At 45.6% G+C, this 25,446-nt stretch overlaps 1 protein-coding gene across 1 annotated transcript in view; it reads right to left on the bottom strand.

Moving 5' to 3' along the window:
- Positions 1-25,446, bottom strand: part of rsrc1 (arginine/serine-rich coiled-coil 1) — a 195,952-nt gene that overhangs the window by 30,048 nt on the left and 140,458 nt on the right. Inside the window, 1 exon segment of the mRNA NM_001140733.1 lies at positions 1,826-1,894. Within this exon segment, the coding sequence (NP_001134205.1) occupies positions 1,826-1,894 (69 nt within the window).

Genomic DNA, 25,446 nt, shown 5'->3' with positions numbered 1-25,446 from the left:
TTTACACTGGAGTTGCTTACCAAGAAGACAGTGAATGTTCCTGAGTGGCCGAGTTATAGTTTAGACTTAAATCTGCTTGAAAATATAAGGCAAGACCTGAAAATGGTTGTCTAGCAAGTATCAACAACCAACTTGACAGGGCTTGAAGAATCTTGAAAAGAGATTTACCTGGAAAGACTCACAGCTGTAATTGCTGCCAAAGGTGATTGTAACGTACTGGGGTTGAATACTTTCCTAATCAAGATATATTAGTGTAAAACTGTTCATACATTTTTTACAAATGTTAGAATTTTTCTTACACTTCGACAGACTATTTTGTGTAGCTCGTTGACAAAAAAATGACAATGAAATCCATTTTAGTCCCACTGTGTAACAACAACATGTGGAAAAAGTCAATGGGTGGGAATACTTTCTGAAGGCACTGTAAGTGAAGACTGAAGAAGTTGGCCAATTGCTCACTGGTCAGCCTGTCTGTCTTTCTGCCTGTACGCCAGCACGTCTATCTGCTTGCCCATCTGCCTGCCCATCCGTCTGTCACCACCACTCAGCTACACAAACCCAGTATGTATTAATGTTACACAGAGCATTATGGACAATGTTCCCTCTAAACTGCGCGCATGCGCAGGCGGTGCCACGCAGTTCCCCAGGGACTGCCCCGCATAGCGCAGAAGAAATATCAGCCCACGGAGAGAAGCACTAGATTGAACTTCAACTTTCTCACAGTTAGTTAACACTATCAATGTTTCCCTTTACTGTGGCAATAGTGATAAAATCAACGCAATATTATCCACTTTCAAAGCAATATACCGAAGCAAAACAAACTATGCAAGAGATTTTGTTGTAGACAGAACGCATCGGAGTAGGATTCTATTGCGCAGAGCTCAGCCCATACTCTACACAGACATGTGCAGCATAACCAATTAGAGATGCAGTAGAACTGTATGCAAATAGACCATTGTCATATATGGATCTGTGCCATTTACTTTGAACTGGACTGCGTTTACAGCTGTGGTCGGGAGTAGATGCACTTGTTTTGAGATCAAAGCGAGAGCTGCATGTAGCCACGTGTGCACATTTTGTTAATATCCTTTGCTAGTTAGTGAGTTATTAGCCCGGTTATAGATAATTTGTAGTCAGCAATAGGGGAGTGATTGCTTCCTACAAGAGCACAAAATGTGTACATTTCTAGACATCTTTGAAAAGCAAGTCAGGTTTTTTTTTTGTCTTAAAGGGGCAGTGTTGTATTTTGAAACAGGCTTAAATAAGCTAAGTAGCCAATAGGGTAGCATAATTTGTCTGATTCTCTGTAATAATGGTATGGGAATAATAATGCATTTTATTTTGTAAAGTGGTTTCTTGCATCAACCACAACAACATTTTCAGTCACCTCCTTGTCTGAAGGACAAGTGTATAAACAGGTTAGTGTCAAGCCCTGTATGTTTAAAAAAAACTTCTTTTTTTTAAGTCTCATGAAATGTAGGCCTATATTAAACGCCACACATTGGCTGCTACTGTAGGCTGCATGATAGAACCGCTATTTCCATGTTAAAAATCTAAGGGATGCATTTTCTCCATTGTTTTTATTATGGTAGGCCACTCTGGTAGGCCTATATTATGATCAAATAGCCACAATAACCTACTTGGCCACTGTTAAAACTGTGACTTACAGTGGGTACAGGGTCAATGTATCAGAAGACCTGAAATTTGCTCAGTGCCCGATTTTTTTTTAGGGAACATTGATTATGTGTACTGTAATACATAATGCTACACAGTCCACATATAGTACCACCTCCACTACTAAACTGATGACATTGACCAGGCTCACCTTCCAACTTCATCTTCTTGGCCTCCTCGTCCTTCCTCTCCTTGGCTTTCAGCACCTCATCGGTTTTGGCTGGAAAGGAGAGAAACCCTCATGAGCAGAGCAAATAGCACATTTCTTTATCTCTTGTAGCAACAACATAACCAGCACACGACGCTGAGCAGTGTATTTGTATCAAGTGTTGTAGGAGTGTTTCCTCTGTTGTCCCCTAACCCGATAAACCCCTTAACACGATAACCTCTCTCACTTTTAATATAGAGACCTAGCTAGCTTAGTCTTATGTTGAATAACCCACCTAACTCTTTAGGTTTAATATCTCACTCTTGAATTTAATAACTGAACTCGGGCCTTAGATTTAATTGCTTATCGTTCCTCTTAAACCTATTAACCTATCTCCCCGATCTGGTTTCTTATGGTCTCAGGGGCCACCCAGGCTCTGCTTTTGGCCTGCGCATTATCCCAATGAATTGTTCTCTCGGAGCAGTAATAGGAAATCAGCTCAGAAAAAGTGACTGGCCATAGAGTAAGAGATAAATCAGATCTGGGGGGGCCTCTTGGTTTGCTAGTTTATTGAATCTAAATTGCAGCCCCCTCGCCCCTCCGGCCCCCTTGTGTGGCGCCCCATGCACATCATCCATCTTGTAGGCTGATAATGGAGCCGGCCCAATTCCACCTGATGTTTGCATTATTACATTTTAGCACGCTAACGAGCTACGGCTAATCCAGCCAGAGAAGAGGAGGAGGACGGGATTGGATGCAGCAGGCGGGGCCTGCATGGCATTTTTCTGTATTATTCTCTCTCTTGCTCTCTCGGTCTCTCCGTTCCTCGATGATGATTTGAATGAAACATAGACCCGGCGTCGCTACATAGCTCTGTAGGCCCCGGGCACCCCGAGCTGCAATTACACATATAATCACAATTGGATTTCAACAGAGCCCGCAATTCTCATCCCCTCATCTCTTCTCCTCGGCACTTCCAGACAGAATGAAGTGTAAATGAAGTGAAAGACTTCTGCCACCCCCAACACTTTGTTTTATTATGACCTAATTTAATCAAAGTCTCCATCACAGAATTGTCAGGAAGGCAACGATGAACTGGAGTCCCTAATAGACGAAGAGATATACCTCCAATAATGTTCTATATACGCTGACAGATATTCCCCATAATCTATTTATATTGCGTATATCCGGCCGTGTGTATGCTGTTGTTTATGAGTGTACATTACCAGTGTGTTGGCTATATAACAGTGGCGTGGTAAGCTTGTATTAAGGTTGTACTAATGTTTTTCCAGTAGCTCTCCTTATTGATGTAATTAAATAGGATCTGGCTCCGTTGTGAGGTCCGACTTTCATTGTTTGTGGGGGCAGGATCCCCTGGAGGCAGAGTGGAGATGAGAGATTGATAAACAGTTTGATTTTGTGCTATCGCCCCGAGCAGTATACTGGAGAGACGGAGGAAGAGAGAGAGAAGAGAGGAAGGGAGGGCGAGAAACAGAAACAGGGAGAAAGTGTGCAAAGCAGAAGGATAAGAGAACCAAGTAAAGGGCTGGAGGGGGGAAACAGAAACAGAAAATAAATGACAAATCACTCTTTACTGTCTCACTTCTTTCAGTCTTTTTTCACCTCTCTTATCTGTCTCACTCAGTGGCTAGTTGTGATGGAAGGGAGGTGGTAACTTGGCGGGATTAGGGAAGTTAGAAGCCATTTGGAGCTAAGTCATTGTGCTAAAGAGGCAGAACGTCAGTCACATCAGACTGGCTGTTGAGTTAAGCAGCCGTGGCACTAGTGTGACAGCCGTTTTGTCTACGGCAATTACTAAACAAAGACGGCAGCCAAGGAGTCACAGGGAAAGGGTAGAACTTATGGCCTGCATCTGTGTGTAAACACACTAACACGCGAGCGCGAACACACCCCTAGATCATCCATATGCAGTCACACAAAGACCTGTTCGCTCTACTTCCACATACTGTATGCACTCACAAACAAACATGGTACACCCACATTCATTTCCTATTAGTTCTCGAGTACAGTGTTCTCCTCTCCCCTTCTCCTCTCTGTTTTGGAAAAGTTTAAACTCATTAAGTGTAATGTTATTGCAGACTCAATTTTACACCGCTCACTCATCAACTAGTAAGATAGCAATAAAGCCCAATGGCCCCTCGGAGACGTTAATGCTTTGAAATAAATGATATACTGCAACAGAAACGTAATTAATTTACAGGCCGTATTGATAGCCCTGCCATTCTCGGCACTATCTTTTTTAATCTCTGCTAACATCTTCATTATTGGGGGAAATCGCCTGAGTGAAGGAACCGAGTCATCGCTGATGAATTGCCTGAGAGAGATGTGGCAGCCCACTCAAATGTTGTGTCTCGGCGCATCAATTTCTCTTAAGCATTTCATTATGGCCAACAATAAACAGCGTTGGCTATGACATGTTTTTAACGGTGTAGTAAGTAGAGGAAGTGGATTCTAGGTAAATGAGAGGGGGATTCAAATCAGTCTGTTCTTATTCTGGTTTATGCGAGGAAGACACTTACCTTGAATACCTTCAAACACCTGTGTTATTTGACACGGGCAAAAAAAGAAAGGCACAATGTGTGTAATAGAGAAGGATGTTTGTGTACGCATGTATTAGAGAGAGACACACAGGAAAATACGTTTTGTGTATGTGTGTGTGAGGTTGGAGGTTACCGTTATTAAGACTAAAGGAGACGGTTACTCACTATGGACACTGTGTTAACAAACCTCCAAACGAGCTTCAATGCCACACAACACTCCTTCCGTGGCCTCCAACTGCTTTTAAATACAAGTAAAACTAAATGCATGCTCTTCAACCGAATGGTGCCTGCACCCGCCCGCCCGACTAGCATCACTACTCTGGACGGTTCTGACTTAGAATATGTGGACAACTACAAATACCTAGGTGTCTGGTTAGACTGTAAACTCTCCTTCCAGACTCACATTAAGCATCTCCAAACCAAAATGAAACCTAGAATCGGCTTCCTATTTCGCAACAAAGCCTCCTTCACTCATGCTGCCAAACATATCCTCGTAAAACTGACTATCCTACTGATCCTTGACTTCGGCGATGTCATTTATAAAATAGCCTCCAATACCCTACTCAACAAATTGGATGTAGTCTATCACAGTGCCATCCGTTTCATCACCAAAGCCCCATATACTACCCACCACTGCGACCTGCATGCTCTTGTTGGCTGGCCATCGCTACATATTCGTCGCCAAACCCACTGGCTCCAGGTCATCTATAAGTCTTTGCTAGGTAAAACCCGCCTTATCTCAGCTCACTGGTCATCATAGCAACACCCACCCATAGCATGCGCTCCAGCAGGTCTATTTCACTGGTCATCCCCAAAGCCAACACCTACTTTGGCCACCTTTCCTTCCAGTTCTCTGCTGCCAATGACTGGAACGAATTGCAAAAATCGCTGATTGTTGGAGAATTATATCTCCCTCACTAACTTTAAGCATCAGTTGTCAGAGCAGCTTACCGATCACTGTACCTGTACACAGCCCATCTGTAAATAGCCCAACCAACTACCTCATCCCCATATTTTTATATATATTTTTGGCTCTTTTGCATGCCAGAATCTCTACTTGCACATCATCATCTGCACATCTATCACTCCAGTGTTAATGCTAAATTGTAATTATTTCGCCTCCATGGCCTATTTATTGCCTTACCTCCCTAATCCTACTACATTTGCACACACTGTACATAGATTTTTCTATTGTGTTATTGACTGTACGTTTGTTTATCCCATGTGTAACTCTGTGTTGTTTTTTTTGTCTCACTGCTTTGCTTTATCTTGGCCAGGTCGCAGTTGTAAATGAGAACTTGTGGCCTACCTGGTTAAATAAAGGTGAAAATAAATATATAAATAAAATAAATAAAACTGGCAGAGAAAATCTTCCTTAGAGCATGACTCAGAGGCATATCCACCGCACGCACGCACGCACGCACGCACGCACGCACGCACGCACGCACGCACGCACGCACGCACGCACGCACGCACGCACGCACGCGCGCGCACGCACGCACACACACACACACACACACACACACACACACACACACACACACACACACACACACACACACACACACACACACACACACACACACACACACACACACTCCTACTCCAAAAACACCCAACTCTACCTATTCTCCTCCATCACATCCATCCATCCCTGAGCACCAGCGCTCTCTCTTTCTTTCTCTCTCCCCTTCAGCCTCAGGCCTCTCAATCAAACCAAACAACGCTCATCCTGCTCCTCTGTGATTAATTACTCAGGCCAGAAAATCAAAATCAAACACCCCCGTGTGAGGAAAAGGGGTTCTGCTTTAGAGCAGTGCGCCCACCGAGGGCAGACAGACAGGGGGACGGGAGGCTACGCTTCCCTGCCTGCCTGTGTGCCTCACACACACCTCTACCCCACATCCAGCCCCCACCCCCTTAGAGAAGTCCAGTCCATGGGGGAACAACCCTTGCCCCCCTCACACCCCGCTAGTCTCCTCTGCATGTCCCTCTCATTCCTAAGTTCACTGGTCCATCAGGCGCTTGCTGCCCTTTCAACCCAGAAGCAGGGGTTTTACTACTACTAACTCTGTATCTTAATGGCACCTTATTCCCTTCGTAGTGCACTCATTTTGATCAGGGCCTTAAAGTAGTGCACTAAATAGGGAATAGGGTGCCTCTTAGGATGCATCATACTACTACTGCTGGTAGTGATGGCGGTGGTGGTGGAGGTCATGGTGTACGGAGGGGGAGAGGGAAGGGTTTTTTAGACTGATCTACACTGACTAACTAATCAGATGGGAACACCATCCATCACTTTCCCTCAACAGGGCTCTCTATAACCCCCTCTAACATCCCATTCACATCACCCAAGCACCTACATCTAGGCCACATGTTGAGACATGATCTGGGTCCCAAATGGCACCCTATTCACAATGTAGTGCACTACTTTTGACCAGAGCCCCGTGGGATCTCCTGGCCCTGGTCAAAAGTAGCGCACTACATAGGGAATAAGGTGCCATTTGGGATGCAGCCCGAGACGTTAACGAGAGAAGGGACTGGAGGAAATCAACGCAAACAATGGAGTGGACGGAGGGGAATAGATAGAGTGGATTGTGCGAGGGAGTAGCCTGGAGGAAGAGCTCATTTACACACTACAGTCTCCACTCGAAGAACCCCCAGGAAATGCAAACAGAACCTCTGGTCTACTGACACAGCTCAATAAGTTTTGCGGAACAACAAAGACTAACAGTAAGCAAATAGTATCAAACCAAAATGGAAAACAGTGGGATAGAAAAACGTAGAGAAGCACTGATCAGACTGAAATAGAGATGCTAAAAAAGTCAGCTTCTGAGTATTACCCAGTCCTCAACATGTTATGGATGTGTGGGTAGGGGTGTGTGTGTGTGAGTTAGTGATGCGTGGGCCAGCTGTTTGTTCGCCCGCAATTGCTAATAACCCATCTGCAACCACCCTACTATATGTGATAAAGGGGAAATCTGAGGCCCACACCCGACCCTAACCCGCAAATATAGAAAATGCACTGTAGAGAGACGCCGGAACAATATTTTATGTAAGCCTTATTTAGATAGGCCTATATTTCTGATTATAATTTCCAACATTTTACTAGGCTATTTGTTAGTCAACTTGTCTATAATTAGATAAATGCAGCTTCTCTTCTGTCGTTACTTGTTGCCCTAGAACACATGGCAAACTCATTCCACGGAGGGCGGAGTGTCTGCGGGTTTTCGCTCATCCCTTGTACTTGATTGATTTAATTAAGGTCACTAATTAGTAAGGAACTCACCTCACCCGGATGTCTAGGTCTTAATTGAAAGAAAAAAAACTTAAACCAGCTGACACCAAGCCCTCCATGGAATGAGTGACACACGCCTGCCATAGAAGACTAAATAAACCCTTGCTCACCTGAAAATATGTCATACAGCGATAGAATAAAAGCTTTAATCTAGTTGACATCTGTAAAGTTTTTTGCTTTCATCTCGGCTTCTCCCTCGCAGCAAAGACGTTTAGGGACAGTTCCCTTGACGTGCCATATATGAAGTCCCCGTCTTGTGACTGTCGAATTTATATGGCACCTCACAATCATCACACATAACATCTTTCCCAAGCATTAAGCTACTGGTCAGCACCTTCCTTCTCTTTATTTACAACTCTCCATTTCACAGCTTTTCTCTTATTGAATTAAACTCAAACATTGTCCTTTTTCCCTCAGTGGATCGAAGTTAACTTTTTCTGCTCAAAAGCATTTGGCGTGTATTTGGCGTGTATTTGGCGTGTATTTGGCGGGTATTTGGCGGGTATTTGGCGGGTATTTGGCGGGTATTTGGCGTGCGTACAGTTGGCCCTAAAGCTTAGGCACTAACACTAGATAAAGAATGATGAAAGAAAAACCTCAACGTAGCATATAGATATGAATTGCGCAAGAATTATACATGTATGGATTTTTAATGCCTTGTTTCTGCTTAATTCAACCCGCCAGCCACCTACCCGCCCTTCATCAACACAATATTTCATGACCCTAAACCTGCCCGCCCCACAGATATAACTGCGAGAACTGCGGGTTATAAGTCAATCTGAGCATCACTAGTGTGTGTGTGTGTGTGTGTGTGTGTGTGTGTGTGTGTGTGTGTGTGTGTGTGTGTGTGTGTGTGTGTGCTGGATGTGGGTGAGTGTGTTTGTACTGTATGTGAATTTGTGTATGTGCGTTTACAGAATGTGTGTTTGTGTTCGTGGGTGCGTATGTGTGTGTGTGTGTATGGAGAGTAGAAGGGGGGGTTCCTGTTATCCACCCGCCAATCAAAGTGAATCTGAATGTCAGGAGGAGAGGAAGCATGATAAATCAACCTTACGCCCAACGACAAACACAATATTAGCAGCAGCACCGCGCGATTGGAGAAATGTCCCATTGAATCAGGAATGCACTTTACAGTGAGCCACAGCCAGGCAACCTGCACAGTGCAGACACACATACGTACACACACACGCACACTTCCATCCATCCGTCCACAGGCCAGGAGACGAGAGGAGAGACGGATTTAAGTGAATAGGATGAAAGGATAAAATGATCAGCCATTAAATGAAATTGAACCCTTGTGGCCTCTCTAGGCTTCCTTTAGCACTAGAATGCATATGGCGTCACAGTTAGGAATAATGAGGGCAAGAGGTGAAGTGTTTCTCACCAGGGCACTGCCACTATCTGCCACTAGGTGGCACAGGATACTGTGTGCCATAGTAACAGACGAGAATACCAGAGGCCTGTGTGTGGGTGTGTACGTGCAGATGGGCTTAAGTGCATGTAGTCCTATTAAAACCAGTCCATGTACAACTTGTAAGGCATAATTTTGAACAGGGGAATCAGGCCGGTGCTTTAATTTAATTGAACAGTTGAACAATAGGTGGGTGGAAAAGCCTTCAGAGAAGCATGATAAAAACGTATGGACAATAATACACAGACAATTATGGACAAAAATACACAAACAGTGACTTCATGTTTTCTATAGTAAATAGAAAGTATGAGCAAAAGCCTGGGATGTATTCATTAGTGCACACTGTAGCAACATTTTTCACAACAGCAAATGTTTTGCACTAAAAACATGACTTTTAATTGGACAAATTCAGGGAGGTCACTCCCTGTTTCGTCCCGTTTGATTTTGTTCAGTTCCAAGTGAATGCACCCCTGAAAAAGGAGGGCAGAGACACCAAACCAACTTCACGGCCTGCCATCCACCCGTGGCCTCTGATCTACTATCAAGAGAACGTAATGACGGCCTATAAAATATTAACAAACAAAACAATTAGAACGAGATATCTTACCAATTCAATCAATTATTCATTGACAATCGTCTCAGAGGCTGCTTTATTCCCTGTGTTTCCTGCTATATTCTTAGAAAAGGCTTCAATTACGAGGCTACACACTGGTTCTATCCCATCCTCATGATGGATCACCCTAGTGCACAACAGTTTATTTTATTTATTTTTATTTCACACATTTCCAAATGAGAAAAGAAAAAAAAACTTTTTACGCATTTCCGTCAGAGAGAGAGGAAACAAATTGTGTCTATGTGAGACCACAGATGATTTTCTACTTAATAATCAGAATGAATCATGAGGTTTAAGGTCAACAGCTTGGTAGAGAGACGGTAAAGGCTAGTTTTCATTTTCCACATGAGACATCTTAGGCTCTGCCTGCTTTGCCTGCTTTTATTCAGGATCAGTTAAGAGTTCCAGTGGACTATGCTGCTGTTTGTTTATGGGCTGTTGGAGTTGCTCTCTGTGCCCAGAGAAGAGGTGAGGATCCTGGGGTGGTGGAGGCCCCGTCCTGGGCCACAGCAGGCCTTCAACCACCCAGCTACTCTATGGACCTCCCAGGTCCCTGAGCACCCAGTTGCCTAGGCACACGTGGCCCCCCATGCATGGGTTACAGAGGTGAGGGCCCTAGTCTCCTATCCTGGGGCCAGAACCTTCCACAGCAAGGCTAGGGGGCTCACTTCATGTGGGCGCAGGAGCGCACAAAGTGTGTGAGTGAACGTGCATGTGTGGTTCAGGTCAGAGAAGCACAGCAGGCCCACAACCTTCCTCTCCCAAACCAAAGAGCGAAGCTTTCCCATAATTCCACAGTTTCACCGCTGCCCTTTAGGGTACGAGGGCCAACACCTTCAGTCAGAAAAAGGGCTTCTGGGAAAGGCATGGAGGAATACAGGCCTCTCGCGGTCAGGTTGGGGTCAGGGTGAGATCACCTTGTGGACGGCACACAGCCCTGAGGTTGAAAACATAAACACGTACTATTGTACAGCCAACCAGAGTTCACTACCACTATGCCAAACAGAGTACATAGAAGTTCCTTGATAAACACTCAAAAATATAGACAAGGTCCTGAAAGGGCTTTATGAAGAAAATACATAATGCAGATATCACAGAGTGAAATATTCACGAGGGCTGGGACACTGGATGACACCCCTCCCCCTCCATCCCTCTACCCTCACCCTGACCAGGTCTCGTCATCACTCTCCTCTGCCCTTTTCTTGCTCCCTTGGTGTATCTCTCCCTCCCTCTCCTATCTCTACCCCCATGCTGCTCTCCCTCTCGCCTCTCCTTCCACCACGCCGCTCTCTCTCCTCCTGCTGTGGCAGGAGTCTGCCTCTTTGAACTGGTCCACTGCTGGGATTTAGGAGGGATGGAGGGGGGGGGGGCACACAATGCATGTCTAACATGCTGTGTTTATTTTTAAGTATGGGGTGTTTTTAAGTGTGCTCGTGTATTTCCGCTAAGAATATGTGTCTGTGAGTATGTGCGTGTGTCTGTGGTAGAGTATCAGCGTGTGTGTGTATGTATATTGTCATTGTGCACATGGGTGGGGAAGGGTGTGTGTGCATGGTGTGTGGGTGTAGTGGGGAGTATACGAGTGTGTAGTAGGATGTGTGTTCCTGAGTCAGTGTGTGGTGAGAGTGCTGATGTGATGAATGGAGAATAATAGGCTGGGTTTCCGCGCTGAAAGACAACGCAGGATCTCATTGTGACTGAGTGGGCGAGAAGACGGAGGCTTGCAGCTTGAGCCGGACCCCCGCACATGAAACGCAAACTCTGGGCGCTAATCGGCCGGCCGACACAAGGCGAATCAGGAGGGCGGCCACTTAGAAAGAGAATAGGGGGAGACCCGGTCCCTGTGCAGTCTCAATAGGGCTCAGCAAGACTGTTGATATCAGATAACAAACATGGAGGACAAAGGAGGTGGAGACTTGGTGGTCCTCTGGGCCTCTGTGTGTGTGTGTGTGTGTGTGTCCGCCAAAGCCCTCTGCAGAAGGAGAGAGATGAGGATGGACGTGGCCCCTGGACTACAAACAGCAAGGACAAGACACTCCACTGAACACTACAGGCTAAAATAGAGAAGGGAGCAGAGAGACAGAACACATCACTAGAAGGCCTTTCTAACGATAGAGAGAGATGTGTTTTGCCTAGCCCTATCAGGTATGAGAAAAAAATACAGCTATCTACGTATGGTTTTTATTTTATACAGAGAGATAAAAAGAGTGAAACAATACGAGAGAAATAATGAGAGCAGGGCAGAGAGGAAAAAAAGAGGGGAAAAGAGAGTGATAGGCAGAGAGAGGACCAGGCAGGGAGAGAGAGAGCGGTAGAAATGAGCCCCCCTCTAAGGCACCCAAGCAGACCCCCTTCTCATCTCTTAATGCTTATTTTCACCACTTTGCTTAAAATATTGATAATCAATTAGGCCCACGTCTGTTTTGCTACAGAATCTGTGTCACGGTCTATCACACTGTCAGAGCCAATTCGCCGCTCATTCAAAGTTCATTTTTTCCTTGGCCGATTTCTGCCTTTGGAGGAGTCATTAACCGGGGAACATAGCCCGAGGTGCAATCACCTATTCTCTTTCATTACAGGGGAGATGGAGAAGGTGAGAGAGATTATTAGAACTTTGGAATGATCACAAAGCTTCGGAGTCGCCTGTCAGATCCCCCCTACGTGTAATTCATCTGGCCCCGCTCCCCACTCGCCCCCCTCTCGCCTCACCCTCCTCCTCCCTCCTATCCTCTCTCCTCCTCCCTCCTTTCCCCCGCGCCAGGGGTTTGGACGTAGACATTATTCATGAACATCTGCAGCGCGCTGAATATTCCCACTGCCTCCGCCATGATGAAAAGGGAGCTGCCCCTTTGACTTTAAAATTAACATCCCGGCAAAAATATTACGGCCAAGCCGAGCATTTTCATTATTTTTCCTCTGCGCAGTGCGCACAGAGATGGGATGGGAGGATGATATAGGTGGAAGGAGGAGTGATGTACAATACGATAGAGAGGGAGAAAAAGGAACACCTCTTGTATTGGAGATCTTCTATTATGGTTACAAATAAAACAGTACTGAATGGAAAACATCTAAAATGTCATAATTAGAGCAGTAAGCATGTTCTGTAACCATGTTGGTTCTTTGTAGCCAACCCAACCCAGGGTTGTGTTCATTAGGCACCAAACAGAAGAAACCAGACTGAAACAGGGAGGTACAACGTGCACCTGTCCAATAAGAGATGCTACTTTTCGCGTTCCGTTGCAAAACTTTCAGTTGTGTGCCCTAATGAACACGACCCAGGCTGATGTAAGGAGTGTCTGTTCAGCAGGCAGACTATGCTGTTCTCAGGTACAGCTCCCCTGGGGGTCTACACACATGAAAGATCAGCTAGACATATAGACGGACGGACGGACAGGGAGGAGAGCCTTCTTCCTTCTCTCACACCGGAGGAACTGCTGGACAGAAACCAAACTAGACACTGTGTTGTTTATCCTCACTATCACTCTCTGAGAGACTCAACAATTAAACTCCTTGGAGAGCTCCCTTTGATTTCTAAACACCTTACAGAGGTAATGACATAACGTCATAGCTGGCCAACTATGATGAGTACATCAGTCAGGTTTTTGAACATGTAACAGCCATTCATTTCACAATGCGCAAAAGGTTTTAAGTATTTATTTGTGCGTGCCGCCTCTTGCAATTTAGCCGGCTGCATTACGGTATGCGATGTGCACCCGTCTCGCCTTGCTGCTCCTCAGCAGTGTAGTATCGGGTGTTTCCATATCATACCTTGCTGCTCCTCAGCAGTGTAGTATCGGGTGTTTCCATACCATACCTTGCTGCTCCTCAGCAGTGTAGTATCGGGTGTTTCCATACCATACCTTGCTGCTCCTCAGCAGTGTAGTATCGGGTGTTTCCATACCATACCTTGCTGCTCCTCAGCAGTGTAGTATCGGGTGTTTCCATACCATACCTTGCTGCTCCTCAGCAGTGTAGTATCGGGTGTTTCCATACCATACCTTGCTGCTCCTCAGCAGTGTAGTATCGGGTGTTTCCATACCATACCTTGCTGCTCCTCAGCAGTGTAGTATCGGGTGTTTCCATACCATACCTTGCTGCTCCTCAGCAGTGTAGTATCGGGTGTTTCCATACCATACCTTGCTGCTCCTCAGCAGTGTAGTATCGGGTGTTTCCATACCATACCTTGCTGCTCCTCAGCAGTGTAGTATCGGGTGTTTCCATACCATACCTTGCTGCTCCTCAGCAGTGTAGTATCGGGTGTTTCCATACCATACCTTGCTGCTCCTCAGCAGTGTAGTATCGGGTGTTTCCATACCATACCTTGCTGCTCCTCAGCAGTGTAGTATCGGGTGTTTCCATACCATACCTTGCTGCTCCTCAGCAGTGTAGTATCGGGTGTTTCCATACCATACCTTGCTGCTCCTCAGCAGTGTAGTATCGGGTGTTTCCATACCATACCTTGCTGCTCCTCAGCAGTGTAGTATCGGGTGTTTCCATACCATACCTTGCTGCTCCTCAGCAGTGTAGTATCGGGTGTTTCCATACCATACCTTGCTGCTCCTCAGCAGTGTAGTATCGGGTGTTTCCATACCATACCTTGCTGCTCCTCAGCAGTGTAGTATCGGGTGTTTCCATACCATACCTTGCTGCTCCTCAGCAGTGTAGTATCGGGTGTTTCCATACCATACCTTGCTGCTCCTCAGCAGTGTAGTATCGGGTGTTTCCATACCATACCTTGCTGCTCCTCAGCAGTGTAGTATCGGGTGTTTCCATACCGTGTAACAGGCACAACGGGAGAATGCCGGTCTGAGCTTTCGCCATCATTACAGCAACAACCAGCCTTGTTTTGCAGCTCGTTAAAAAGCGCCCGCTGATTTGACACGTTCGCCAAACATGACAACAATCGGATCAAATGTACACAACTTTCGCACTAATCTAATTTGCGGGCGGCTGCTGCAAACTACGGATGGGCCTTTAAACGGCTCCATCTGGGTTGACTTCTATCTCTCTCCTCCTTCTGAGCAACAAATGGGAGTAAATAAAGAATAAATGCAGCGATACAAAAAAAATCAGGGGAGGAGGTGTTTTTTTACAACCACACTCAAAGGTTAAGTCAGTGGGGTTTGACATGGACTGAAATGGGTGCTTTTTGCCTCTGCTCTTGTTTATTGCAAATGGCAGACCAAGTTTACTCTGGCAGTTAGAGGCAAAATGAGGCTTGACAGCTTTGTCAGGGAATTTGAGTGGTTCAGTGGCAGGGCAGGAATCGGGATGATTCTACGTCTTTCATCTCCAAACCGCGGCCGTACGCTCACCAAGCCTCCTCCACAGGGAAGAAATAATAAAAACACACACACTTCCGGGCCTGCCACGGTTTTTGTGGATGACAGATGATTTTCCCAACCCTCGTCAAATTAGGGAAAAAAGCTTTAAAAAAAGAAATATGCAGACCAGAAGTTTGGATGCTCTGGACTGACGCAGAGCAAACATGACAAGAGATGTTAGAACTCTTTCTGAAAAGTAGAAATGAAAACTCCTGCTCTCCCTCTCTTGGCCGGTGCTGTATAGGAGCTGATGCCATCCCACTCAGCATCGCAGTGTTTGAGGCCATTTCTCTCTAGTTCCTTATAGGTTCATTTAAAGACTATGTCTAAGACTGCAGCTCTATTAGCGTGACCCTCCTCTGCCACCTCTGAACACTGCCTCTCCCAACAGAGAGCTTCCCACCACAGGCTGAGGGCCAGCCTACAGGAGTCATTCTACTACTCAGACTCCACCGCTAGGCACTGGGAGCCAGGCACCAGCTTCTCCATCTCTCCCTGACTCCCACTTGCCTCTAGGAAAGGCCGGTGGAGAGAGCTGGAGCGTGAGGAAGAGAGAGAGAAAAAGAGAAAAGTCAATGTGATTGAAAGAAAAGGAGGGGATAAAGGAAGGGATAGAAGGAGGCCTCGCCACAAAGGTATTGTAGTTTCACTCAGAGCCTTGACTCCTTCTGATCTGCCATATCCGCTCAGTCGCTTTTTCAATTTAGTCAATTTGTTCCTCTGTCTCTCCCAAGCGAGGCGGATGAGGTATGAAATTAATCTTTATCCACTTTTTGTGGCGTTACCTCCAAATGCACAATGTGTGTCGGTAATTAGCCGCAGTGCTTCATTCCAGAGCTTTGGCAGGCTCCTCCGTGTGCCAACTTTTTGCCTTTTGTTCTCGCCGCACAATGCCGCCCACTCCAGCCGTCTCTGTGCTTTCCTGCTCCACACCCACACAGGGCGTTACACAATTCCCTCCAAATGTGCTTCGATTTAAAAACCCATTACTTAGCCCCTGTTGTTTTGTTCGACGCAATTAAAAGAACACCCCCTTCATTTTATTTGGTGGAGCAGCCTTGCGTTCCTTGGCCTTGGCTGGTGTTGCTAGCACGAGCCATGGCCGCCTCAGCCCATCTCATTCGCAGGGTTTTGTTTGGATATTGGCTTAGTTTGGCTTTCCATTTGAAACTACTCTACTCTCTGCCTCATTTTATTGCCCCGACTTGATCAGCTAGTAACTTAAAATACAGATCAATCAAGACAGATGCCAGTGGAGAACTACTGTCATGATATAGCCAACCAGTGAATTATCCTGAACAAGGTTAAAAGGCTACTACTATACATTTCTGAGAAGCATTCCCGAATTCGAACATTTTTAAATCTCGATTTCAAAACATTCAGAGAGAAAAAGTTACCTGGCCCAGGTAATGTTAATGATAGGTCTGGAGCCCTTTTTGGGAGTGGGCCAGGGCAGGGTGGACAGCTGGCCTGTAATTCACGCTGAGACAATGACTCTGTAAACTACAGGCACACTCAGACACTCTCCCTCCTCCTCTTGTTGTAAGTCCTTTGCCTCTAATTGAGTGGTTTGGAGTCTCTTCCCCACTTACATTAGCTCTGGAGCGAGATATGGAAACTTTGTAGGTGCGTGTGTGGGGAGGGTGTGCGTCTGTGTGTGCGCGCGCGTGTGTGCCTGGCTGAATGTTGAGTGTGGACCGTGTGAAAATTGTAGCGTGGAACTCGGGTCACACCGTTTCAGAAGGATTCTGGGAGAAGGGTGTGGTTACAAGGCAATTCCCATAGCGCTCTGGTCAATAGTAGGGCACTATGTGGGGAATAGGGTGCCATTTGGGAGGTAGACAGGGCGAGAGGAAGGACTTCTCCTGTTTAACATAGCCAACAACGTCAGACATGTTTTTAACACCCAAGGAAAATAACACACATACTTTCCATGTACATTGTGATTTTAAGGGCTCAGTTGATCAGAGCATGATGCTTGCAACAGTTGATTTCCAAGTGGGCTACATACATTGTATTTGGTAACTTTGGATTCAAGCTCCTAGGCGTATAAATTATGTTTTTTTTTTTATGTTTTTTTTACAAAACCTACTCATGCACAGCAACATTCTCTTCCTACTAATGCCTTCATACATTTCTAATAAACTTAAAACTTCCAGTAAACTTCTACTGAGCTAACATTTAGGCGTACCCTCCTAATGCTGTACCTCAGTCCCCATTTCACCTGGTAAAGCACGTCATCTATACAGACGCTACAGCAGCCAGCTCTGCCACTAGGCCTATAAAGCACCCTCTAACACCTAACCAGTAGCACTCAGTGTGCACACTCATTTCCCTACACTGTGTTTAATAGCCACAATTATCAAGGAACCCTGGGTTTCATTTTCAGCTGCCTTGTTGTATTGTCTGTAATTGCATTATGAAATGGAGTGTTGACTTGCTGCAATTGTGAGGTAATACCACTTTAGTGATAATGAGAATGTTAGATATGACCGACTGTGCATATTAATCATTCCAGAAAATTTCAATCCGGCCCGCTTGCTAAAGGGCTTCCGTTTAATCAACTTAATTTATAAAACAACCTACTCATAAGGCAATTACACGTCTATATTTTAATCTAATGAATAATTCATTATGGACAGAATTGTTTATGCTGAAATGATTGTAGTTGCTTTTGTTAATCATCAATGGGAAACTGCACCGATGTTAGATTTGATATATTCAGTGAAGTGGGTGGCAGAGTCAAGCAGAAGTTTTTGGGTGAACCATCGGTTCTTTCGTTTAGGTCCTGAGGCTCAGGCCCACCACCTGCACCCCACTCTCTACATCCAAAATACACACACACCTACTCATCCACACACACCACTCTTTCTCTCTCACACACACCACTCTTTCACACACTCTTTCACACACACACACACACACACACACACACACACACACACACACACACACACACACACACACACACACACACACACACACACACACACACACACACACACACACACACACACACACACACACACACACACACACACACACACACACACACTACTACCCTCTGCAGAGCTGCTAGCCCTTATCGATCCCCCTTTTAAGCTCCTGAATAATAAATTCCAGCCCCACCCCCCAAAAAAGCCCAACTGTGGCGCAAAACTGGCTTAAACTGGACTAATTACATCAGTGCTGAAAGGAAATCATTGATCAACAGCATTATGGGAAATTTAACTGCCACCCCAAACTGGATCAAAGTAAATGAAGTGGCTTAGCGGGATCTCAGGGGGGCTCTGCCGGGGGGGAGTCCGGATTAACACCCCTGTACAGGCGCTAACGCTAACACACTCACCAGACCTGTATGAATATACAGTACACACACACACCAGGGACCCGGGTTGTGGCAGGTGTGAGTAGCAGGTTGTTATTTATTAGGATAATCACAGACTAACGTAAGTCTCTCAGATAGGTGCCTTAAACCGCTGAGTGACAGACCAATATGGGGGGGGGGGGGGGCAGAGATAGTCTTATACACCTTTCAAACCAAGATGTTTTTCCGACCAACTTTTTGCAGACTTTTCTTTATATATGAAAGGTATTTCTGGTGACAAAGTCTATATTTTTACTTCCGCCAGCAGACCTAGTCATGACTGCGGTAAAGTTCTGCCTACGACTTAGTATGAAATGTAGCCGTAGTGCTGAGGCGGCATTGGCATGCACTACGCTCTTAAGCTCTTGATGGTTGCTAGGCAGCGCCCCTTACTACTATCATCCTGGTTGTTCTAAACTTTGTGAGGCATGTCACTTCACCCATCACTTCTCACAGCCCACCACATGCACTGTTTTCTTAACCACAACCGTATATACCCATAAAAAAATCACTGTGGGGATAAATATCACTGAATGAAATTAAATATTGGAATAAAGTAGGCTAATGCAATTCAAGGCATCAAATTGTTATAATACATTTCATTGAAGCAATAGCCTAGTGTGGTCAACAATTTCAGCACCGTTTCGCACTGCTTTGAGACAAGCGTGGGGTCTTGATAAATCAATCAATGTCCGATTTCCTTTTCACCGAATCTCCATTTGGATATTGGTTAGGCTAGGTTGTAGAAAAGTTAGCTTAGTTGAGGTGAGTGCTGCTCATGATCATCTTGTCTAGTTGGCTCATTTATTATCTCTGATCAGAACATTTTGCCAGCATGTTACGTAGCTTAACAAGTTGATTATTTTGCTCTTCACTCGCAGTCGCTTAATGGACTAGGCCTACTCCAGACCAAAAGGCCTGTGAAACAAAATCGATGAATGTGATTTTGTTTCACTGAATCGCCGTCTGTATATTTGGTTAATTCTCAAGCTGGGCAAATAAGTGGTGATATACAGTAACCCATCTATCACTGATCAGAAACCTTTAGCATGTAATAATGAAGCCTAAATCAAGTGTAGGGATATTATTTTGCTCGATCGAGAATAGGCAACTCCAAAAGTCCGCTGAAGTTGTGAAATATGAACACGAGACTCAAATGCTTTTGAAAATATAGATTACTATACTTTTATATCGCTTGCCTTGGGCTCTGTTTCAAAACATCACATTTTTTATATGACAGCGGTTCCACACGATGCCATGACACAAGTTGTGTGAGGAAAAATATTTCATTATATCCTTAGCCTACTATAACGTGTGCTGACTGTGATCGGGGTAGCCTGTCTCTTGTCTGTTGAATGAACAAAATAACTATTGATTTCATATGCAAGGCGCAGCCATATAAGCTGCACAGACCAGTAACATATTCAAACTCAAAATATGCCATTCTATTCTTTTGAAAATACATTGTACTAGTCTTATAATGTTTATTAGGACCTGCCTAAAATAAATTAATAAATGGATTTCTTTGTGATGGTGTATATTCAACGGGTTTATTAAAACATAAGTCCATATTGGCCCACGTCTACAATTGCCGGGATGTGCAGGTAGATATAAAAGGCTTCTCCCGGCAAGAATGTGGTAAAATAAAAAAAAATATTTTAAAAGAAATATATATATATATATACATATATTTATTAATTGTACACTGCTCAAAAAAATAAAGGGAACACTAAAATAACACATCCTAGATCTGAATGAATGAAATAATCTTATTAAATACTTTTTTCTTTACATAGTTGAATGTGCTGACAACAAAATCACACAAAAATAATCAATGGAAATCCAATTTATCAACCCATGGAGGTCTGGATTTGGAGTCACACTCAAAATTAAAGTGGATCCAACTTTGATGTAATGTCCTTAAAACAAGTCAAAATGAGGCTCAGTAGTGTGTGTAGCCTCCACGTGCCTGTATGACCTCCCTACAACGCCTGGGCATGCTCCTGATGAGGTGGCGGATGGTCTCCTGAGGGATCTCCTCCCAGACCTGGACTAAAGCATCCGCCAACTCCTGGACAGTCTGTGGTGCAACGTGGCGTTGGTGGATGGAGCGAGACATGATGTCCCAGATGTGCTCAATTGGATTCAGGTCTGGGGAACGGGCGGGCCAGTCCATAGCATCAATGCCTTCCTCTTGCAGGAACTGCTGACACACTCCAGCCACATGAGGTCTAGCATTGTCTTGCATTAGGAGGAACCCAGGGCCAACCGCACCAGCATATGGTCTCACAAGGGGTCTGAGGATCTCATCTCGGTACCTAATGGCAGTCAGGCTACCTCTGGCGAGCACATGGAGGGCTGTGCGGCCCCTCAAAGAAATGCCACCCCACACCATGACTGACCCACCGCCAAACCGGTCATGCTGGAGGATGTTGCAGGCAGCAGAACGTTCTCCACGGCGTCTCCAGACTCTGTCACATGTGCTCAGTGTGAACCTGCTTCATCTGTGAAGAGCACAGGGCGCCAGTGGCGAATTTGCCAATCTTGGTGTTCTCTGGCAAATGCCAAACGTCCTGCACGGTGTTGGGCTGTAAGCAAAACCCCCACCTGTGGACGTCGGGCCCTCATACCACCCTCATGGAGTCTGTTTCTGACCGTTTGAGCAGACACATGCACATTTGTGGCCTGCTGGAGGTCATTTTGCAGGGCTCTGGCAGTGCTCCTCCTGCTCCTCCTTGCACAAAGGCGGAGGTAGCGGTCCTGCTGCTGGGTTGTTGCCCTCCTACGGCCTCCTCCACGCCTCCTGATGTACTGGCCTGTCTCCTGGTAGCGCCTCCATGCTCTGGACACTACGCTGACAGACACAGCAAACCTTCTTGCCACAGCTCGCATTGATGTGCCATCCTGGATGAGCTGCACTACCTGAGCCACTTGTGTGGGTTGTAGACTCCGTCTCATGCTACCACTAGAGTGAAAGCACCGCCAGCATTCAAAAGTGACCAAAATATCAGCCAGGAAGCATAGGAACTGAGAAGTGGTCTGTGGTCACCACCTGCAACCACTCCTTTATTAGGGGTGTCTTGCTAATTGCCTATAATTTCCACCTGTTGTCTATTCCATTTGCACAACAGCATGTGAAATTTATTGTCAATCAGTGTTGCTTCCTAAGTGGGCAGTTTGATTTCACAGAAGTGTGATTGACTTGGAGTTACATTGTGTTGTTTAAGTGTTCCCTTTATTTTTTTGAGCAGTGTATTTATTTATTTTACCACATTCTTTCCGGGAGAAGCCTTTTACACACTGTGTGTGTGTGTGTGTGTAAAAGGCTTCTCCCGGAAAGAATGTGGTAAAATAAATAAATACACTGCTCAAAAAAATAATATATATATACACACACACACACCATAGTCTGTCTGTAAAGGGTTTTACAGTCTTAGTCTCTCAAAGCATCTCAGAGTAGGAGTGCTGATCTAGGATCAGTTTGGATAGATCATAATATGGACTCTATATCACTTATATGGACTCTATATCAGCATTCTGAGATGCTTAGACAAAGCAACCCTAAATGTTCCCTCAGACCCACTCACCATTACTCTCACTGTACATATCCCCCCCTAATATTACTCCACTATCCTATATCTCCATTCAACCTCTAATGTCCCTCCTTGGACTTTCACCATACACCACCATGTCTATACACCTGGGCCTGTATTCATGAAGCTTCTCAGAGTAGGAGTGCTGATCTAGGATCCGTTTTACAATTTCGATTTTGATGAATAAGATTACATGGACAAGGGTGGGACCTGATACCAGATCAGCACCCCCCCCCCGTGGGGCACTGGGCCCTCCTGTCTGTCACAGACCTGTTGTTCAGGGGCCCATTGTGGGGATAAATGCAGGGGCCCCTGCTGGCTGATTTGGTCACCGATTGGTGCCCTGAGACCCCCTAAATCTCCCCTGTCCCCCCTGGTGCCTCTCCCCTGCTGGCTAGGGACTCCTTCATGCCTAATTAACGGTCCCCACGCTGCCTGCCATACACACACACAGAGCTCAACACAACCACCTGAGATCAACCTGCCTGCAGCAGACAGGTGTGTGTGAGAGCGGGAGAGAAAGAGAAAGAGAGAGACGGAGAAAGGGAGAGAGAGACGGAAAGAGAGAGAGACGGGGAGAGAGAAAGAGAGCAGAGGACAGAAGGAAAAAAGGTTGTACCAAACGATTACAACCTATAACTGAAAGTGAGCAGTTAATGCAGTGACGTGCAAAGAAAATGAGGGTTTCTTATTGGGCATGTTCAGGTAAGTCCCTCCCTGTTTTGGCCAGTTTGCATCCTCGTAAATATACCCCTGTATTTCTCTGTACCAACTTATGCCGCAAACACCAAGGCCCCAGAAGCGAAAACTCACTCTCTAACCCAGCCACTATACTGTTTGCTGTGCACACACAAAGTTACAGGAACTACACTTGCACTTACATTGTGCCTCAAATCTACTTAACAGCAAATCCCGGGTTTACATTCAAGTGACATAAGCGGCGGATATTGAGTGAATAGGTTTACACTGGCATTGTTCTAACTGAGCTTTTCTGGGGGAATTTGCAGGAATTTGTTGGCCTACTGTTTTGTCATCAGAGGGAAGAAATTGAAGGGGAAAAAATTAAGTCGTTTTGTTGGCCCCCATGTTGGTGAGAAGGGGGTTAAGATGATTTGGAGCCCTTTCTTTCTACTATCAGATCATCTAAAATGTTGAGCGATTACAACCAATAATCAGGAGGCAAGCCTATACCGAAGATGTCTGTGTTTGGGAGATAAAGAAAAGGTTTGAGACAGATACGTGAACGACAGAAGCTTATGAAAGAGAGGATAGGAGGAGGAGGAGAGGAGGAGAGATTACTCCTCACACAATAATGTATATTTCTCCCCTTCCCTCGGATTCCAAAATGGCCCTCTCTTTCTCTCTCTCTATCCAGCGATCACATTTTTCCCTGGCCAAACTGAAATGGCTGAAAACTGCCTTATCAAAGGGACTTGTACTGTAGCAGGCAAGCGGGGCCAAGTGGAGATGTTTACAAGGCGAGGGCAGAGAGAAGAAGAGGAGGAAGAGAAAGGAGAGAGCCCAAATCCCGCCGTAATTCCCCCAGCTGTAATCCACTAGGATTTAATGTGTGGGGATTATATATTTATCATAGATGCTCATCCCCTGCTCCCTCTCTCACACCCTGTGTGTCTGTGTGTGTGGGGGGGAATGGTAGAGCAGAGGGAGACTCAGGAACAGAAAAGCCAGGCAGTATTATTACAAGGGCCCGGTATTTAAACCCCTTCTGCCTCCCTCTCTCGCTCTCTCTGTTATAACCACATGTCTTGGTCAATTCACGAAAACAATTCAATTCACTCTGCCCCCCCCCCCCCTTTTACAATCCCGAGCCCCCTTCTCTTCATCTCTCCAACTCCCTGCCAAAGTTCATGTAGTCCTCTGTTTCTCTCTATTTGTGGCTTGGTGGTGCTGAGCACCGTCACACTTCACCCGTGAGCCCCCTGTGGTTGGTCTCCCTGCTCTAGTCTAGGTAGACAGCTGCAGGACCAGAGCCTGTATTCACTAAGTCCCAGAATAGGAGTGCTTGTCTAGGATCAATTTTGCCTTTTAGATCACTATGAATGAGATTATGGGCAGGGGGACCTGGGCGCCTATCCACAAAGCATCTCAGAGTAAGAGTCCTGATCTAATATCTGTCCATACAATCTTATTCACATTGGGATCTATAAGTCAAAACTGATGCTAGATCAGTACTCCTACTCTGAGACACTTTATGAATACAGGCCCTAGACTAGAGGTTCTAGATCCCAACAGCATGTCTGCTCTACTCTGGACACTCATAGAACTAGGCTAATGAGGATAGCATTGCAGCTGGGAAAAGCATATACTGGACCTCCGCTAATTGCTAACTTCTAATCAGTAAAGCTAAGCCAATAGACACCTATTAGGATACAAAAGGTCCTACACCACCTCACCACACAGACGTGTGTGTGTGTGTGTGTGTGTGTGTGTGTGTGTGTGTGTGTGTGTGTGTGTGTGTGTGTGTGTGTGTGTGTGTGCGTGCGATAGGCAAGAGAGAGGGTCAATTAGGGCTCCGCTACTTTAACGTCACTTTCAACATCCTGTTTTCACCCCCGGCAATCAAAGGAGGATAGGAAGCGGCTCCACACTTCAAAATGAATACACATCATGCTATGAACAGGAGCTAGGCCTACATAGATCAAACGCACCAGATCCCGTTAGATCACCGGTCAGTTCAACAGGCCTCCCGTGTGGTTTAGTCCATCAAAACTATCTAGAGGGTTGAAGGTGTCTGTTCCTGGTCCGGTCAAGTGGTCAAGAAAACCAGGAAAAGCTCAGGAAAAGTCAGGAGAATGTCTTGTTGGGTGTGCCACCATTCTCCGTCCAGGTTTTTGTCTACCTCTTTCCACGTCATTGCCATGCTATTTCAGGTATGAGGCAATCAGCGAGTGAGATTTCCATCTATAATGAAAGATACATGTTCAAGGTACAGAGACCTGTTTCATCATCAAACATTGACCCCACACATCTTATACCGCAAAAGTATATCTTGGAACCCACACTTTGGCTTAGACATGCTTACATAGGCGGACGCACGCACACAGAAGCAAACACACACACACACACACACACACACACACACACACACACACACACACACGCACACACACACACACACACACACACACACACACACACACACACACACACACACACACACACACACACACAAAAGGCTGCACGCATAGTAGAACATATGCCCTGCAGATGTAGCGTGGAAAGAGACCCGAGTTCTGTGCGAAGGAGACGTAGCGCAAAGAAATACCTGAAGAATGCAAATATGGGATGGGGAAAAAACGAGAGAGAGGGAGATTAAACTAGCAATAATCCCTCCACAACTATCCCTTCTTTTCTGTAGTGCGAGAGAGTGGGAGATGAAAGAGAAACAATGTAATTTCTGGTATTTATTTATCCTTTAAACAGTGGGGGACTGGGC

The sequence above is a fragment of the Salmo salar genome, chromosome 09, assembly GCF_965601325.2.
Source record: "Salmo salar chromosome 09, fSalSal1, whole genome shotgun sequence".
Lineage (NCBI taxonomy): Eukaryota > Metazoa > Chordata > Actinopteri > Salmoniformes > Salmonidae > Salmo > Salmo salar.
The sequence above is the reverse complement of the archived record's forward strand: the minus strand, read 5'-3'. Positions and strand labels throughout refer to the sequence as shown.